General features: G+C 40.9%; 1 protein-coding gene and 1 pseudogene across 2 annotated transcripts in view; one reads left to right on the forward strand and one right to left on the reverse strand.

The window, feature by feature from the left end:
• Positions 1 to 20,752, forward strand: part of SEMA5A (semaphorin 5A) — a 460,360-nt gene that overhangs the window by 281,556 nt on the left and 158,052 nt on the right. For both annotated transcript variants that reach the window (XM_070246052.1, XM_023625852.2), the window contains exons 6-8: positions 4,178 to 4,240; positions 14,215 to 14,313; positions 15,943 to 16,156. In XM_070246052.1, the coding sequence (XP_070102153.1) occupies positions 4,178 to 4,240; positions 14,215 to 14,313; positions 15,943 to 16,156 (376 nt within the window). The remainder of the gene's footprint in view (positions 1 to 4,177; positions 4,241 to 14,214; positions 14,314 to 15,942; positions 16,157 to 20,752) is intronic.
• LOC102149330 (farnesyl pyrophosphate synthase pseudogene) lies at positions 19,575 to 20,101 on the reverse strand (annotated as a pseudogene).

Genomic DNA, 20,752 nt, shown 5'->3' on the forward strand with positions numbered 1-20,752 from the left:
TGCATGACATAAGAATATGAATGCAAACATATTAAAAAAAAAAAAAGCCCTCAGGTGGTTGTTAATTTTTGGCACTGTGTAATTAAACTGGTTTTTTAAATGTTATCTTTTGCCAGTATCTAATTAGCAAAGCCATCTGCTGGAAGCATAGTGGCCCATCTGCCTAGAATGTTGTTCCCTTCATTTTTATGAAAAGTATCTGCCTTTGCTGGTCCCTGTCTAATTAACTTCTCTCGCTGTAGAATGTGATAATACACAGCTTTGTTTATATACTTCTGAGAACCATGGATTTATATGTATGTAACATGTACAATAAAAAGAGCCGATCTTTTTTCTTTCCCACGTCTGATTTACGCCTGAGATTATAGCTCCATTTATCTGAACCTGAGCATGTGTGTGTGCATGACAGTGAGCTGTTACTGTATCATGAAACAATAGGTGCTCTTTCCATCCCCTGGGTTTCTGCAGATATAAAATGCTTTTCTGTAAATCTACTCTATTTCCTTTTAGGTCTGTCTGTAGCACTGCCACTTCTTGAAAGTTGATAATATGTATGTTCCAGTGTATCACTGGATTCTGAATGAACGTGGCTACTGTAACAATGAAAGGGATCACTGTTGCATTCTCAATTTAGCATGACATTATCTAAGCTGATGGAAGTCACTTATATTTTATTGTAATCTGATATCTGATGTGTACAAATATTATCTATATGTCTGGTTTTCCCTCCATCAGTCATAATCAAGCACACTGTCTTGTACTTGGTAGATGTTTAATGAATATTTATAAATCAAAGAGAGAATGAATGTGTGTGCGTAAAGCAAAACTTCTGTAGGTTGTTGAATAGCACAGATGTTGTTTGTAAGTATTTACAGACAAAAAAACTTGTACTGCAAACAGGAGTGTTTGTGTCTTTTAAAATATAGATGTTTCAGACTCATTGCCTACTGCACATATAGCCTTTGGATAGCCAAGTTCCCACAGTATTACTGCTATATGTCTGCTGCTGAAAAATATAATGAAGACTAAATGCAGAATGAAATAGATAATTAAGATTCCTTTTCTATACTGGGCTATTGTGCAGTAGAAGAAGAGAAGGGATGACAAAAATGTAAGATTTTAAAAAAAAGAGAGATTCAGAAAATAAAGAACATGAATGTTGTATTGAGATCTGAAATGTAGAATGTAGAATGTTTTAGCATTTGTTTTGACTGTTAAAAAGATAGGTTTGGGTGGGTAGAAAAGTGTCTTAAAAGGTAAGTCAGCCAGAAAGATGGCTTCACAAATCAGTTGCGGGATTTGTTCCAAAATTGTGATCCATGAAAGAAGAGCAAGGAATCTCCATTGAGAGTAGAGCAAGAAGGCTTGATTAAGAGGAATTTAATTGATTAGAACAAATCTTGTGGAAGAAAAATGTTATGACCAGGTTAAAACATAATCTAATTTGAAACAGAATAGTGAGTAACTTTGAGAAATAGGATCTAGTGTGGGAGCGTTCCATTGATATTTGTGTTTCCCTCCAGGGAAAGTGTTTTTCTTCCCTAGCTGCCAAGTGGTCAAGTAGGTAAAGTCTAGTTCACTGAGTGAATAGAAAGACACTACGGGATTAATGGGATTAATCTGGAACACCCAATTTTAGGCCAATCTGGAAAAGACATATTTTCCCAATCCATTCTTCTTCAAATTCTGATATCCAGTAATATGTGTTCAGCTCTACAGTAGGTAATTCAGTTCCATTCTTAATGTAATTTCTCTTTATCCTGTCCTCTGTTCAGGTATAAAATGAATCAGCAAAAAAGCCATACAATCACGGTCTTTAATTAATTCTGGATTTGAATATTATTGGGAAGCTGGTGCTAGTACAATAAAAATGCTTCAGGAGACTAATTTTGCTACTTTTAATAACTGTCTTTAGGAAAATCTGTAAGATTTGTCCTATTTTCTGTTGCTCCAATAAACTTGTGTGGGCAGTTGCTCTTTCTTGGTAAACTGGATGAAGTAATGAAATATTTTTGAAAATTCTCACATTCTTTTGTCTATTACTTTCCTCTTCCAATCCTTGGACAATATTTATCTTGAAAATTCAAAGGGTACTTGGGCATTAGGCAGACGTGGGAAGCTGTTTGTTTGCCATTTTGGCAGAAGGATTCTAACAATTTTGATGGCATTTGATAAATATTCTTTTCATAACTCTGGGACTATCCCTGCTCCTCATAGCTCTTAAGTTTACCGAAGAGAGTATTACTCTTTAACTTTCAAACAAATCACTCGACCAACAAGAGGCACTACAAATGCCTCTTTATCTAAACCATTTCATTGTATAGTTTTCCTAGTAATTATATAACACAAATTCCACTTTGTGATCTATAACACTAAATCCTCTTGGTAATGTAAAATCAGAGTTATAATGAGGTCTACTTTGCTAAAGAATATATCATAATGTATCAATTCTGTTCTGAGTTTACAAACAGCAAATGCGTGGATATCTTTATTTAAATAAAACAGCAGAGTGAGCTTTTATAAAGCAATCTGAGAGAGGAAGGCTTCACTCAGAATAACAACCTGCACTATTTTATCTGTGCTTCATGGGGATAGATGGTTACACAACTGTACATGAAGCTCTTATCTCTTCTCTGGAGGTGGCATCACTCTTCATGAAAGTATTTGTCATCCTAGTGTGGAATTAAGTCATTTGTTTGCATCAGATGCTGATTAGCTGTGACTTTATTGCTGCCATCAAACATTATGAACAGGAAAACATCACAGAAAGAATTAACAAATTCTCACATCAGATGTTGACACTGACAAAAATCTCTAAGTCTGCACAAGGGAAGAGAGTTGTATAGTTTCTGTTTGAAAGACACTGAAGTGGTTCTCTCTAGAATATTTTTCTTATGGACTCATATTTGCCAAGTAAGATAAGTTATACAAGATACAGTGTTTTATGTCTTAATCTCTGTTATGGAACATTCTTTGGAGGACAGAAGATATTAGATAATGGTTTTAGACTGACTTTGTTATTCTCCTATGTTTGGGAGAATTAGGAAAAAATCTTTCTAGAAGTAAGAGTGAAATCATTATTCTCCTTCATATTATTGACATTAGTTTATTTTTGGCTTCGTTTAGTTTGTTATTTAATATTAGTCCAAACTAGTAAAAAATTCTTCCTCCCTTAAATTTTTTTTTCTGATAATGATTTAACTTATTCTTCAGAAATCTTGAATTCTTCAGAAATCCAACTCGAATAGTAAGATAGAATATAACTGTAAGAACAGGTGTACAGATGGACAAAACACTTTTACCTTATAGAAGTCCATATTCTGTGCAATAATAGAAAATATATGCAACTCAGATGCTTAAATTTGTTCAAAAAGTGATTCAAAGTTTCGGTGTATAGGCCATTAATATTTGTAGGCATCATTTCTTCCTACAAAGTAAGTGCTATATATTATCTTAACTAATCACAGATTCCATTTGTAAGTTAGCATCAGATGTGAAAGTGTGCATATCAAATTGATCAGCAGGAGTTAGAACTGGGACGTCTGATAAAAAATATTTGAAAGTTGTGGCTCTAAACATTTAGACAGAGCCAATAAATATTTAGTCAGAGCCAATAACAGTAAAAGACACTGGTTTGGGGGAAGAAACAGTAATGAGCTCTTTGCATGAGCTCTTTATTTTATTGACTATTCATCATTTATATCTGTGGCTTGGGAGTAAGGATATGCAAAATCATCCTTGCTTCATTATCTATAAATATTGACAAATGATATACTATTAAAATGAAATATAAATGTCTGAGTGTTTAGGTCATTTTGTTTCAAGGCTTCTCTTTTAAGCATCCTATGGATCTCTTCTGTGCTTTCACTGGACTGAGAGTTTCTGTAATGAATGCAGCAGTCATCAACTCTACAGTGACTAGATCTAAATATCACATTATTACTGCTCAAATACAAATACTTAGGGGATGAGTCCTTTAATATAATTCAATTGTAAAGCTAAATATAAGGCCATATGACTGAATTTGATGCATTTGGTGTAAATTCTATGCTAGTAGGAAAACGTTGGTGCCACACTATGCCCACACTTCCTAATCTGGTTACTGGTGTCTTCTTATTTTTTCCCCTTTATTCAGTCAAAGCCTTAAAAGTCACTGTCATTTTGGTGTTTCCTACAGGCTGTGGAGTGGGAGTGTGATGAAGCGACCAAGAAAGCCTGTTACAGCAAGGGCAAATCGCAGGTAAGGAGGACGCAGTGCTGGGCAATCATCACTGTTGGGAAGGACTATACATAGAGTCTTTTGATATGAAAACTGGAAAACTGGAAAAAGCAAGATTCAAAATATGTACAGCAAATTCTCGAGATTTTAACCTAAAATTAATATTAACCACAACAATCCATTTCCAAAAAGGATTCAGAACATAAGAGCAGCTCTAATTTGCACTCTCAATCATTAGACTAAGGTATGAAGTTAATTGTTATATCATTTAGAAAAGTATGAGCCTGAATTTTAAAAATAATGGTTTAATTTTTCTGTCATACCTTACAGCTAATCCCAGAAAGTAACTAGACAATAATTAAAATTATTGTATCAAAAAGTGATTTGAGGGCCAGCCTCGGTGGCCTAGGGGTTAAGTTTGGCATGCTCTGTTTCGGTGGCCCAGGTTCAGATGCTGGGCTTGGACCTATACCACTTGTTTGTCAGTGGCCATGCTGCGACGGTGGCTCACTTATAAAAAGAGGAAGATTGGCAGCGGATGTTAGCTCAGGGTGAATCTTCCTCACCAAAAGAAAAGAAAAAAAGTTTTAAGATTTTTAAATAATTTATCTTAACATATTTTTAAAATAAGCTCTCTTTCTCTCCATACAAAATCCTACATCCCCAAGTTCCTACGGAAAGAGCAGATTGTAGCTGAGGTTGGAAATGCATTTCCTGAGCAACTGTGCACATTGCAGGCTACTTTCACACAATTGCCTGGCTCAATAAGATGTGTGATTCCTCCTTCCGGGAAGTCTGTGTTTCTGAGAAAATTATATGGGGTCATCTTGAGGAAATTCTTCTGCAGCTGGTACATAGGTCATTATGTCTCATTCTGCTAGTGACTGTCCTCCTTTGTTGAAGCGTGGGCCTGTCCAATGTGAGTCACACTTGCGGTGGCAGAAGAGAGCAGATCCATAAAGAACAGCAAAGAGGGCTTGTGGTACACGTTGTGGTCGCAGGGCCACGGGCCAGGGAAAATAGAACAAATGGAGAGAGCGCCGGTAAAAGATGCTCTCACCATCTGTGTTTGTGAAAGACTGTTAGGCACTTTTTTCAAACCAATTTCATTGTCTGTTTCTCTGTCTTTTAACTAAACGGTTTTGAGAGTCAGACACACAGGCAGGTCTCAGCAAACTTAGTCATTAGGTTTCCCAAAACTGAGTAAAGAACTAGGAAGAAGGAAGAGGGGAAGGAAGAAAATGTAGTCTTAGCCAGGAAGACACCTGGAGACAAAGGAAAAAGAGGCAGAAGTTGATGAAGGCTATTTACTGAAAGGTGTCTAACCTCAGAAAATGCCTCTGAGACAAATCATCAGAGGCGCAAGAAGACGTAGAGGTAGCACCAGGTTACAAAGAATCTGAATATTGTCTCTTAAAACACCCCCAAAATAAACAAATAGATACATGACTTTATTTACCTCTCTAACCTTACTGAGCTTGTATGAATTATGTATAACCCTTATGAAAAGCTTCTTTCCGTATGGTTTTCTTTCTCCGTCCTCCAGTGTTTATGTGTCTCAACATGAGGATGTTTGGCTGCACGTCTGCTCCTCACCCACCAGAGCACAGAGACTTCTTCAAAGGAGGCCGCCAGCACTGAGGAAGGAGATGTGGGGAATCCGGTCTACCTGGGGGTGGGGATGGACGAAGCCGCCTTCTTTCTAGGAGCTGGATTCACTGCCAGGAAACACTGACCTTTCTTCCCATGCTTCTGATGCCCACGTTGTCCCCTTTGCCTGGTCACATGGGTGCCTTCCAGGGTCCCAGGCACTGCAGACAACCTCCTTCTCCCCATGCTGTCTCTTCCCTTTTGCTTTTCCTCTCTATTCCTCTCCTTTTCCTTCTTGTCTTCATCTTCCTTCTAGTACTTTGGCTCTTCCTCCTCCTTTTTCTTCTGTTGGGTAGACCGCTAAGCACTATTCAGTCTTGGGAAACCCAGCAACAAACTTTGTGGACGTGTACCACAGTGCCTGTCTCTGAACAAGTGTGGTTCATGAGCCCAGACCTGTCAGATGGCTGTGCCCTCTCTCCCTTTGATGGGACCTCATCTTAACTGCTCCCCCGCACAGCCTCACCCACCCTCCACACTCCTTCCTCACCCATCTCCCAGGACTTATGTCCCTCTCCTCAGGGATTCCCACCTGACCCTGTCCCACCCCCACATTGCATCATTTATCACTAGCCATTCAAAGTTTTCCTGTCCTGCTGCATTTCAGTTATCCATCCTACTCAGGAATTAGGAACTAGGCAAGAGGGTTTCTTGTTGCGCCCAGGACACAGCCTGTGGGGATGTTAACTACACTCTGCTAGTGAGTGAACAGACACATGAAGGCCCCGCCTGGGGAGGAGCTTTAATTCAGCACTTTTCACCCTTACCACTCTTGATGTTTGGGACCAGATCACTCTTTGTTGTGGGATCTGTCCTGTTCATGGTCAAATGTTCAGCAGCATCGCTGGCCTTCCCTGTTAGATACCAGTAATTTCTCTCATTCAGTCACGAAAACCAAAAATAACCAAAAGTGTCTCTGACACCGCCAGACACTGACCTTGTTGAGAGTCCCTGCTTTAATTCCCCAAATGGTAAATCTGTTGGCAACTTTTACATTGTCCATTTTGAATTTTGCTCTAAGAGTACTTTCGTATTTCAACTAGATCACACGTTTTTATTTATGTCACGGACTTTAGAAAAACTAATAATTAATCCCCTTCCCCTCTATAGACTTTGGTCTCCTTGTGGATTAAAGGAAACCGTTTGATTACTTATTCTAGCCAGGATTTCTCCTGCTAATAGTCTATGAGCCACTAATTTTAAAGTAATCTGTGTGGGAGGCTTTTACTAGCAGATTATTACTACTTGAGGTGAAAAGTTGCTTCTGCTAAATCAAAACTAGCCCATATTTTGCCTTAAGCTGTGATCATTGGTTGTTTTGTGCTTAGAAATTTAGCAAGCATAAAACCCAAAAACGAATAGGGAAGGCCATCTTTCATGCCACAGAAGGGACCAATTGTTACTACTCTTGAGTTTTCCCCATACATAGAAAGAAAATGATTGAAACAAACATTGCCAAATAAAATCATACTTTTGAGTTCCATATGTTTCTGGTTTTAATGGACTAAGGACAATGGCAAATCTCAATAATTATACGTTGACTCAAAGTGTGTTTGTGGATGGGATTTTTTTTAAGACGAATATGTTAAGACAGACGCAGTTGAATTTCAAATGCCCATACTGTGAGAAAGATAAATCACTCAGTCTTTGAAGTTGCCTGAAACATACTGGTGACCTCACACACAGCTTTGAACAACATATGCTTGGTTGAAATAGAATTCAGTTTTGTAGCAGAACCACGTGCTAAGGAAGTTCATCACAGAATGATGGTGATGGGTTTATGAAGAAGTCAGTCTGGGTAGCACTTCAGGGGTTGGCCATGGGCAGTGATAACAGAGGGACATCCAGGGCTCTTCGTTCTGCTTTCCTAGCTTCCTTATTTAGCATCTCTGTTGCTTTCTTAAAATGGCACCTGGCACAGTAGCCATCAGGTGAGAGACCCAAGCCCAGCTCCTGAGACACAGAGAGGAAGGAAATAAGGTGGCCCCTGTGAGAAGGAGCAGCCAGGCCAAGCGCCACCTGCCCAAGGGCTAGTCCTTGAATTCAGAATTCAGACAACCCAAAGTTCCCTGTTCTGACAGACAGTTCAAGGGGCCCACAGAATCATTTTGACTAAAATGTAACATCTATTTGGGGGAGTGGAATTCAGACTTTTGTTAGTAACCATGAGTTTAGAAATGAGAACTCAACTGTTTTGTATTTTTGTTTGTGTGTTAGTATTAGGAAAACACACACAGAATCACAAAGTTCCCCTTCTCCCTGAAAGAAAAAGAATAATGCAGAATGTGACACCTCAAAAATGAGAAAAATGCCAGCCATTTTGACTGAACTCATTTTTCCCCTAATGTAAGAAAAGTGGTCTGTGCTGCTCCGCATAATGCATTTGACTGCGGAGCCAAGAAATGCAAAGCGCGGATGAGGGGGCCGGCCCTGCAGGGCTGGTGTGGCCTGCGCCCACTCCCTTCTCTGATGAGAACATTCTTCAACTGACAGCAGAGCAGGGGAGAAGAAAGGTGACACATTGCCCCTTGTTTCCCTGGTATTGCTGGGACTGACGCTGATGTCATTTCATGTATTGTCCATTAAAATTACAGTTTAGGGAATCAGGGTCAGGAAAATGCGGCCAAATCTTTGATTTGATTTGGGCCTGTTTAGTGGACGAGAAGGGAGGCACTGAGACTGCCAATTCTTGGGGAGATTTGAGTTCTATTTTCTTTGTAAAATTTTCAGCTCACTTTGGAGAATGGGGCTGACTTTGCCTGCAATGGCTTAAACATTCTGTCTATGAAAATGGGGGAAAATATGTTTTATGGATTCAAAACTTTTTATAATATGATCTCTTGTATTTAGTTCCTTTTGAAATACCATTATAGACATCAGCTTCTAGGACTATTTCAATGTCTTTTACACAAACATTATTTTAAACATAAATAGTCAATTCTCTTGTGATCTAACAAGAGTTCCTTGTCTGTTGCGGTTATTATATCTAAACCAAGGCCCTTCCCACCCGGACCTTTAGGAACTTGACAAAAGAAACACAACTGATTATTAAGGGAATGAAAGAGCTGCTTTATGCGTATATTATACTTTATAATTTTCAAGAGCTTCTTGTTTGTGATCTCATTTCAGTATTTTTAACACCAAGTTCCTAGAATTATTTTGCTAGTTTGTGGGAGAGTTTTGATTAGAATCCAGAGCTTTGTGTATTGTTCCTCCGTCTGGATCCTGTGGTCCTGCTTCCCGAGTTGTCATATTCTGCTAGGAAGCAGGTAAACTTCACACGATGAAGAGAAGAAAAACGTGACACCATCCTGCCTGGGAACCTGGTGGTGTAGGGGGTGAAACTTGACATTTTCACCCAAAGTGCCAATATTTGGAAAGCTGCGAGTTAATCGATGCGTGCAGCACAGTACAGACCTACCTTTATTCTATATAATTGCTTCAAAACTTGAATATTCTTTAGATTAGATGCTACCAACCTGTGCAAATTACATACACCACATTTGGTGTTTTAATTCCCAAACAAGTTTTCCATGGAGTCAGCTCAGTTAAGAGTCACATTATGTAAATATATATGAAATATATTTTAATTTATTAATACACTATGTATTATATAACATATAATATATATTTTAATATATATATACATGTATGTGTGTATTTATATCTACATATTTATAAATATATACATATATATCTATATACTCATAAATATAGATATAATAGTATGTCTACATATTTATATATCTGCTTCTGTAATATGTACGCACATATATACACATGTAATACATATATATGCCTCATATATACGTCTTTTACATATGCATGTGTATATGTATTTACCTCTGATTGGAGGATACAGTTTTTCAAGATCCACCTAGTAATCATGACTTCAGCTGGTATACATTCAACAGAAAAGGCGTATGCAATTACTATAAATTGCTCTTGGCACCTTGGATGCTCACAAAGGTAAAGCATCATTAAGCGAAAGACACACTGCTTTCAGTGGGAGCGCTGTGATTAGCATAAAGGCTGTCAGGCTGCTGGCCCTCCTTCCTGCTCCCTAAATTGATGGGCTGGGAGATGGGCTGGGTGTTACTGCGACATCGACCTTGTTTACAGACCATCTTTCTACACAGTTACAGCCTTTCTTCAAGCAGAACATATCTGTTTGAAAAAACAACTATGCAATGCTATTAGGCAAAAACAGTTAATTCGTTAGGAAAAAGGTTCTAAAACATGTTCTCTTTCCTGGAGCTGGGGCCTTATGTCCTTGAGACCCAGTGGGCATTGGCTGGTCTCATATAAAAGCACTTTCAGTGAGTCAGCAAATATACCTCTGGGCTATCAATTCAAATAGGAATTGCTTCAAATCAAGGACAGGTTGACTCACCTACAGGAGCCCAGGCGCACGTGGGTTGTTTTAATGTTCAAGAGATGTTATCGAAATGTAGATAGATGACTCTCATTATCAACACCAGAAGCCATGTGGTGCCAGGCTGCTAGTAGCCTTGGAAATGAGCACTATGACTCCTTGGAAAACCAGAATTCATTAAATCCTGTTAAACCATTTTCAAGGTACAGAAATGGGATAAAAGATAAAATTTCTTAGATGAGAAAAGGAAACTCAGAGACATTTGGATAAGCTAATTTATAAGAGAAACCTGTAACAGAACCTTAAAGGACTTCCACGTTAAACCTGTATTGTAAAACAGGTGATCCCAGCAGGACTTGTAGCGAGTTCAGATGACCCGTGAAAAGGCTGGGTCTGTAGCACAGACTGACAAAGTGATCTACCAGTAGATTTTCTATAGGAAAATTGGGTTTCAGGATCACTAGCATGAGGAGAGAAGCTATTATGAGGCCTGGCACTGAGACCATTTTCTTTCCTTCTTAGTTTTGACTCTCTGATTCCTACGTTTATCTTCTGCTCGAGAGCTAAGTACCTCCACTTGTTCCATTTCTATGTTTCTACATTCTGTTTTGCTTGAACTTGCCCCAATCTCTCTTCAAAAAAATAAGGTTATTATTTTAAATATGTTTATTTGTTTAGGATTCATATGCAGTCTGCTTCTGGGATCATTTGAAGCAGTTTGTGAATTAAACATGAGGGAATTTTTAAGGGACTGAAACAGTAAGGGTCTGAGATGAGCTGAGCCACATTGTTGGGCTAATAGGTTCAGCTCTTGACAGTTAAGAAGAAACACAAAAATGCCAGTCTGCCTCCAGAAGTTTCTCTTGTAGGAGTGAGCACGCCTCATCCCAGACTCATTGGTGACAACACAGAGCTGCTCCTCCCCCCTCCTCCACCCTCTTCCATCCCACCTTGCATGCTGGATTCATCTAGAACATTACCCTCACCAGATCCCATTTATCATAGGCAGCTCTGGCTTCCATAATGCTGCGTCCATCTCCCATCCTTTAAAAAAAGAGACTGTACAAGGTTGCATGTCCAGTTGTTCTGTTTCCTGACATTTACCTCCTTCATCCCGACACACTCACTGAACTTGGGAAAGCCAATCAGTGACACATGGACACGTGACCCTTCTCAGACAGTAGAGCCCCCAACTGTATTGTCACATGGTCCTGATTATTACAACATGCTTTTTTAATTCTCCGTCTAATTGAAGTAATATTGTGCTCTCCTTCATTTACTGTTTTCCAAGACTTTTAAAAAATGACCAGTTGGATTTGCCCTTCCCCTCTGGCATACTTCTGCATCCTGTTTATCACGTTCTCTCACCGTCTTCCTAGTTCTTCCTCAAGTTTGCAAGGGGGCTTCAGGAGTGTTAACGACAGACAGTCCTAGTTCCACTTGGTCTTTCTTTTGGGAGATTAAGATAAACAACACATTTGTTATCTTGATTGTTTCCTGTCCCATAATTGATTAGAGGCACTTGCTTTCTCCTCAGCAGGTCTGTAGAACTCAGCTGTGGGATCGCATCTTTTCAATCAGCATGATTCTCTTGGAATACCTTACCCTTGACCGTGTGGTTCCTGGTTATGTGACTGCCTCTAGTGCATTTCTACCCTGTGTCAGTCTCCTGCTTTAAAGAAGCAAGCAGAAATGTTCCTGTACATCTTGACTCAGTCTTGAAAGAGTTTTAAAAGCGGCAACAGAAAACAAACAAACCCCCACCTCTCTCCACTGCGCATAATTTCCATCTCATTCTTTATTATAGTGTCTTTGATGGGTCTGTTTTATCTGTTAAGGCCGTTAAGGCTGAGCCCTCTCAGCCCTGTGTCTCCAAGATGTCTTTCTGGGTCCCCCAGACATGCTTATTTCCTGTTTGCCTCCTCACCTTCATCCTGTCTTTGCAAGCTCTGTGCCCCTCTGCTCCCTGAGTGGTGGTTCTGCCTCGCCCTCCGTTTGTTCTGCCTGTGCTCCCTGAGCCTGAGAAGGGGTAACCATGTGGTTCTTTGAAGTCTTGTTTTGTTGTTTCTCATTAGAAGTGTCTTGCCCTTTCCCCAGTTATAAAACCAAAACAGAACAAAACAAAACAAGCCTCCCCATCTGGGGTTCCTTTCTCAGTTACCTAATTTACTGTGGACTGTTTACACTCATTTCTTAACTCTTCTGACAGTTAACTTAGATCTTTCATTCTAATTTTATTTTCCCCTCAGTTAAAGTCTGTTCAGATTAGCAGCCAATGATAATTTGTTACTATTATTGCTAGTGTTAGGAGAATTAGCTACCCTTGATATTGCACTTTACATTTGGAAAGCAAATTCAAATATCTTCACAGCCAGGCCACGAGCAGACTGAGTTATGGCAAATCAGCATTTCCTGGAAACTGGGGTCCATTTGGTTGAAGGGGACACGCTAAGCCTCTAAGTCCACATCTTCCTGATGTGGGGCAGTCTGTGATTGAACCCACCCTGTCGTCACTCAGCATCTTCTAGGTCAGTTGGTTGGTCAGTCACCATATCCTGTTGATTTGCTGGATTCTGGCTTTGCCCTTTCACAGCTCCTGCCTGGTCCAGGCACTAAGTGATGAGGGCCTGAATTAGGGAAGCGTTTCCTTACTTGCCTCCCGAACTACAGTCTCCCCATCTCCAGTTGAGCTTCCACAGTGATTTCTGAGCGGCCCTTCAGCGACAAACATTGGATCGGGTCAAAACTTCATGCAGTACAAACATATAATGGGTCCCTTCACATTCAGAGTAAAATGCAAGCTCACTAGCCTGGTACCCCTGGCCTGTGTCTGGCTTCCCAGTTTATGTGTGACCCCTTCTGTACACAGTGGAAGCACTACACTTTCTCCAGCCACAGTGCCTTGGCATAGTCTTTTCCCCATGCCTGGAATATCTTTCCCTTGTTTTGCTCATTAAAATCATACAAGTGTCAGGTGGCACCTCCTCCAGGAAGCCTCACTAAATCCTGCTCTTCCTTTGAGACTTATCTTAGGTGTCACCTCCTCTGGGAAGCCTTCCTATACCGCTTCTCTTTCCCTCCCCTCTGTAGTTAGTAATATGCTGTTCTTCTGTGCCTCCTTATCACAGCATGTGCACAACCAACTCCACAGTAATTCTCATGGCCTTGTATTTTAGTTTTCTAGTAACTGCCTAGATCATGACTTCTAGCACTGTGCCTCCCAAAAAGTGTGTAATTAGTAAATGCTGGCTGAATGATTGAAGATCTTTTTAGCTCAAAAGTCCATGCACTACTATGATGGCCCCAGATTTTCTATGAATGCTTTGCAACCACAAACTATTCAGCTCTGGGTCATCTCTCAGCAAGAGGTTTTGTACCCCGTGTTCTGGATATGCCTTCCTTATTAGTTATATTTTTATTGTCCATCAAGAATAAAAATGTTTATAGATTCTTACTATGTACATAATGTAGTCTGAGAACTATGTGTAAAACTTGTTCCACTTGGTATACAGAGTTGCCCATGTGACCCTCACATTGGGAGAAGCATTTGCAACGTTTGTTCGGAGTCCTGGGGAAGTTTTCTAAGACACTGTTTCGTGAGCAGCCTCAAATCGTTTCCTTTTATTTATTTCCCTATTACATGTCCAAGGCAGTTTAGGATTTGCAGTGTTATCACATACAATTCAAAATGAAACCAGGTTCATCAAAAGAAGACACACACTTTGAGATTTTAATTGAACATATATTTATCTTCGTAAATATCCTCTCTTGAACAAGTGTGCTGGTAGAGCAAGTCAGATTATTTAACAATGTCGCTATTGTTATTTGTTGGTCAATATCCAAGAGTTTTATTCTCTTTTCTTTTTAGTGGTCAATTAACATTTACTTTATTAGCCAGACAAATTGTATTCATATTCACCTTTCATCTTGTGCTCAGGCCTTTTAAGGTGTTTCTTGTGACTTTTTTCAGGAGGAATGTCAGAACTACATCCGGGTCCTTCTGGTGGGCGGTGACCGGTTATTTACCTGTGGGACCAACGCCTTCACGCCCGTCTGCACCAACCGGACGGTAAGTGTTCACATTGAGCCTTGACGGAATTTAATATCCGCAAAATCCGAACGTTCCGTTAAAACCCTAGTGTTAAATATATTTCTGTTCTCCAAGGAGTTGCTCTTTAATTCAAAAAACATCTTTTGTCAAATTTAATAAATACTTGATGTATTATTGATTTATTCCTAATCACAACTGTCAATTATGTAAAGAACTGGAAATAACCATAGCATGTATAATTAAAGTTAAATATGTTTTAAGCTATTTCTACCAGATTTTTCCTCACCAGTGACCCTCAACATTAATCCTCAACACGTTCTTTTTTCTTATTCTGTTTTATTGTAGGGATACTGTTAAGTATTTAAATGACCTAAAATCACACACAACTAAAGAAAATATAACTTACACATGGGGTAAGAAGCATGTCAAAAAATTAAAGCAACCCAACAAATGGAACCCTAGGCAAAGTAAAGTGATAACTGAGCCGCTTTCTTTTTCTTTTCACCTGTCATTATTGAGGGAGGGATTTTTGGCATCCATGTCTTATATGTAGAGCAGCAGGCTTATCAGAGCGCACTTGTAATCTTCCTAATTTGGGGTATTAATTTGATCTTCCTCAGGGAACATAATGAGGAAATATCATTATGTTAATTTCCTGGTTACACAACTTCTTACAGGCTTTGAATTTATCCACTGCTTAACTCTTCATTATTCTCAAGTTAACATTCAGTTATTGGAAATAATGGGGGGCGGAGGGTGATAAGTGATGCTCACAGAGAGATCTCCGGGTGCCAAGCCCTGTTCTGAGCACTTTACATCGACTCAATCATTAATCCTCACATCTGCTCCATGGGGTGATCATCCTTTGAGTCGTCATTTTACGAAATAGCCTGAGGCATGAAGAGTCACTTACCTGAGGCTACAAGTCCACTGGTAGAGCAGGTGGTGTGTGTGAGTCCTTCTGCCTAACCTCTCTGCTCTGTCACCTCTCAGGGAAGAGTGAAGAAGCAAGTGGAACAAAGATGCCCTGCCACTCACCGAGCTTTTCTCATTCAGTGATTCGTTGGGAATCCAGCACTTGACACACTCACTCACACCAGACGCCTGCAAGACACCGAGTTGCCTCTCTGAAAACTGAAAAAATAAAGTCTTGCAAATTTGGGCTATGTGGTGCTAAAAATCCAGACATGCTTACCCCTGAACACAATTTTGGACTATTCATAATATTTTGATCCACTTATATTGATAAAATTGTACATCATTCTTTATTGGAGTTTATATTTTCTATAAATATAGAAGTCAGTTTCTTTATTAAAGTGGAAAAATCTGTACTGCCTCATGCATCATAATTAGAAGCCATATACAATAATCTTATTTCATGTTTTGTTGAGTATTCGATAGCATGGGGTGCAGTAACTCGTAGGGATCATGAGAGAGAGAGAGACATCTATTTGGATTCTCTAACCGTGACCACAGCACGCTGTTCTCATCACGGTCAGAGGGTAAAAGTTTGCAGTGTCTTTTCCTGAGCCCCAGAGAGTTTATAGCACATGCTTCATTTGCCGTTCAGGTAGACATAATCCATTAACACCATTAATGGGCGTTCATGGGGGTTAATTGGTTTCTCTCTCTTGTCTTCTCTCGTAGTTGAGTAACCTGACGGAGATCCATGATCAGATCAGCGGCATGGCCCGCTGCCCCTACAGCCCCCAGCACAATTCCACGGCTCTCCTCACGGCCGGCGGGGAGCTCTATGCTGCTACCGCCATGGATTTCCCGGGCCGCGATCCCGCCATCTACCGGAGCCTGGGCGTCTTACCGCCTCTCCGCACAGCGCAGTACAACTCCAAATGGCTCAATGGTACGTCACACTCACTTCCACTTTCCCATCTTATTCGTCCATGATGCCTGGTTACTTGGTGCTCCAAAGAAAATTGTCACGGTTTCTGAAGAAAAACAATTTCTTCGTTTTCTAAAAAGAACAAAATGTAACTTGTTCTGAGCTTCAATGTGGAAGGGCATCCTCTGGTTCTTTGCTAATGGGAAGAGAAGTGATATTCCCACACTGGAGACCTTGATAACAGGGCTAATGTTGATATGAGCATTCATCAAACTTAAGCTGTTGTTTTATATTGTGGTTTGAAGTTTAGGAAATTTGATATTGTGTCAAAGATATCTGAAGACGCATGTGCATTCTTTCTTAGCTTATTTATTGTATATCTAAAGAGGGAAATTACTAGCATTTCATGAAATTTTCAGACACTGTGTAAAAGAATGTGTTGTCTACAGGTAGCTCCAAATAGCTTAACCAATTGAAAAAACAAAAAAGATATAAGTCATATAACTAGATGGTTGGGGTAGATGTCTTCGGAGTTGCTTACTTCAATGGCTCAAGAGTTCATAAGGACCCAGATCCTGGCACTGCTCTGCCTGCCATCCACAGTCTGTCTGGTTGGTCCTCAGGCCAGCTCTGCTCGTGGATGCAGCATCATGGCTGCAATTTCAGGTACTGCATCCAGATATGACAACATCTGATGGAAGAAGAACCACACTCCTTGTGTCCTTTTTTGTTTTTTGTTTTTGAAGAAATCAGAAACCCCCAGAAGACTTCCTTTCAATCCTGGACTACAATTTGGTCACTTACTCACTAAGCATTCAGAAAGTGGTGCCAACCACCCGAATTGAGGTTGGCTATATACAATGCCCTGAGATGTGCTAGCTGAAATATAGCCTTCTGTATATGTGTATGTTCATGTGTGAATGTGGCTGCATGCACACATTCACAAACATGAGGATATGGACAGATATATGCAATCCATTCCCTGAAGCATATATTTGATAATTTGCACAAAGATGAAATCTTGAAATTGTAATTATAGGATTTACCATTTTGAGCTCTAAAGTTTTACAAAGATTTACTGGCCTTTTGCCAAGTACAAGCTAATTGTGTAGACCAGAGTTTCGCAACTTCAACACTCTTGACGATTTGGGCCAGGTAACTCTTTGTTGGAGAGTGGTGGTTTGTCCTGGCTATTGTAGGATGGTTAGTAGCATCCCTGGCCTATACCCACCGGATGCAATAGCACTGTCCCCCACCCCAGGTGTGACAACAAAAATTTTTTCCAGAAATTGCCAAATATACCTTGGGGAGAAAAATTGCCTCTGGTTGAGAACCTCTAGGTTAGACCCATTACTTATGCATATTTGTGTGTATGTGTATATATATACACAAGTATTTTGTCAAATAATATAGTCAAACCGGCCATCACAGTTTGCCTTTTAAAGACTCCCTTGTAGAAAAGAATATTTCCTCATCGAGTCTGTCCGGGAAGCTGAATGACTGCATGCTTCCAAAGGGCAGGATGAATTGTTTTCCAAAACCAAACAGTAGCTACATTCCCTCCATTAACATTGTTTCTTTTGAACTGGTTTCAGCCGAACTCATTGACTCTCTCTGGAAGGTCTCCTTTCGGCCCTGAAGCTTTCATCTGGGTAGTTTAAAATTCTTCTTTCTATTCATTTGTTGACTTTTACTGGCCAAGCAAAGTTTCCAGTTAAAAATCAAAATTACTTCTCCCCCAACCAAAGGCATTGTAATTAGAGTTTGCCAAAAGCAAAGTAAAAAGTAATTAGGAGCACAATGCCTTTCTTTTCCCAAAAGTGATACCCTTAAGAATATCCTGGAAAAAGACTTCAAGTCATAGCAGGAGTTCTAAACACTGGCTGTTTCTTTATGTAGGACTCAGATACCCCCTGGCTGATCAGATGGTCAGATCCTATTAACTCTCTGGGTAGAATCCTTTTCATTTGAGAGTCAGGGGATGTAATAAGGACAGTCAAGAGCTAACCCAGGGCTTATCACAGTCCTAGTAGGCATGTCACCATTATTTGTTTAACAAAGGAGTTAATGTTTGAGATTCCAAAAAGACACTGCTGTTATATATGTGATTTCATCCAACAACTGCAGACATTGGAAACACTTCCAAAATAAACATGGTGGAGCTACCACTTAGAATACAGTGTCATCATCACTCCCACGGCACTGAATGGCCTTGCTTCTCTCAGAGAGCAGCCCTCCTCGCCCCTTCCCTGGCCCACACCAGGAAGGCCCTCACTCCTGGGAGAGAGAGCTGAGAGCCCTGACTGAGGGTTTCAAGTTCTTGGCAGCCACGTGTTTATTCCTTCTGCTGTGTCTGTTGGGATGCTTCCTTCTTCTATCGAACCCTGAGATGTTTCTACTCCTGGTTGTCCCTGGTCTTCTGCTCTGATTGATCCCCATCCAGGACAGATTCTAGCCTCTGACCCCCACTTAGCTCTGCTGCTGTCCCCTGCTGAGCTTGGATGCAGGGCATTTATTGTCACTGCCCTAGTTGGAAAACACACGCTGCATCCCCTCTGCCCTTTGACCAGCCGCCCCTGTCTCAGTTCTTTCCACTGTGGTTCTGAAGTAATTTTCTTTCTTACTTGAGATTGTTGCTTATCTGTTATCCCTTCTTTTTTGCCATGGCCTTGAATTTCTTCCTCGCTAATGATGACCACCATTTTTTTTATAAAGATGCTCAGATCTCCTCCTTCTTAAATGAGATAACGAATAAAGAATCCCAGACAAGCTAAAAACAAACACCCTTAGTTCTGCAGTGTCCAAGAAGGGTTCTCTTTCCTTTTGTGACGTTAGGGACCCATTAAAGGATGCTCTTATATTCTCCTCTTGAGTTTTGAACTGATTGGCAATCAAGGTACAGGAGTCAACAGATGGAGCTCAGAGCAGTGGATTTGTTCTGGGCAGAGCATAGTGGGGACAGGAAGGAGCCTTCATGCAGGGGAGTCATGAGGGGGTCCTCCTTCCTATTCTCTCTGTGTCTGTGTTTGTTCAAGGTTTCCTCAGAAATGCTACTGTAGCCCTTCTCTGACCATTCTCCATGAACTAGCCAGGGTGGTCTTTCAACACTGGACCCAGATCCTGAGAGTCCCCGGCCTAGGCACTCTTTAATGCCTTGCCTTTTCTGGGAAAAGAAAATACCGTCCCTCTTCCCTGGCACTTGGAGGCCCTCCGTGGCTTGCTCTGGGACGTCTGGGACCTCATCTTCCTCCACTCTCCCCCCCTGTTCCTCACACAAACAAGCTGTGCCCCATCATCCTCCCATTACCCATGTCCTCCCCTGCTCTGGACCATTGCCCAGGCTGTCCCCTCCACCTGAGACCTTCTCCCCTCCCCCTTTTTTTAAACTTAGACAGTAATTTATTGAGAGCCTCTCCTTCCTGCTCTTGCTGTCTCTAGGTCACTTTTTCTGCTTGTAGAGCTTGCGTGCTAGCCCCGGGAAGATGGCCAGGGGCAGAGGTGTAGCATACTGCTCAATGAGATCCATAAGGTAGCTGTAACTCTTCTTCGTTCTGCATGTACACACCTGGCAGATTCAGCTCCTTGTGTAACGCCTTCACCGGGCTGCCTTCTCGGCCTCCTTCTGCCCATAATTCTCCTGCAGGATCTGGCACTGTTCTGGAGAGGTTTGTTGCAAAGGTTGAACCACCAGCCAGCTGCCAATGTTGCCCATCAAACTGGGGTTCCCAAAGACGTTAAGGTAATCATCTGAAATCTGAAAGAACTCTCCCGTCTCCAGCAGGGTCTTCTGGCATTAGCATGCTCCTTCTCTCTGTCAGTGCCCGTCGTCTGTATGGCAGCAGCGACAAGAAGATAGAAGGAGTAGAAAGCTATCTTGTACTTGACGATAGATTTGTACCTCTTTTTAGTGAATCTGCCAAGATCCATGTTGCCCTGTGGGGCTGCAATGAGGTCCAGAGTTTCATGTCAAGCCTCAGTGTCTCCTCCCTGGAGAAGCCTTCCCTGGTCATCCTGTCCAAGGAGCTTCCTGGGTTACTCCATCCCATCACCTTTCCATTTCCTTCCTAGGGGGAATCCCTATTGATTATCACCTTATTGATTACGTGTTTGGTTATTGAGTCCTGCCTCTCTCTCTAGAAAGCTAGTTCCACATCAGATTGCACTGGTCTCGTCTAATCCTGGGTATCCACGGTGCCTGGCCAGTGCTCAACAGATGTTAATAAGTGAAAGTGTAAAAGTAAATACATAAGAAGAATGAATGGATGGTCTCTCTGTCTATCCCAGGCAACTTCTTTATCTATGAGGAGACACAAATATGATCATATTCTTCTTCAAGTCTTTGTAAAAAGCCCCCAGGTGTGTACCAATGTGTGACAACCACAGCTGTCTACAGGAGCCAGTTAGTAAATGTCAGTGAGAGAGAGAGGGCGTGTGGACGTTTGGGGGTGGTGAGAACTGTGGCCAACAGCAGCATTCAGGCTGTCTCTAAAGGGCTTGGTGGCCACTGAATTTCTGCCTCTTCATGCCATGGGCAGTGCTGGGCCCGGGTGACCAGGGCATCTGATTTTTCTCAAGAAGTCAGAAATCTTGATTTTCTTGTGACATCTCTACTTTTAT

The sequence above is a fragment of the Equus caballus genome, chromosome 21, assembly GCF_041296265.1.
Source record: "Equus caballus isolate H_3958 breed thoroughbred chromosome 21, TB-T2T, whole genome shotgun sequence".
NCBI lineage: Eukaryota > Metazoa > Chordata > Mammalia > Perissodactyla > Equidae > Equus > Equus caballus.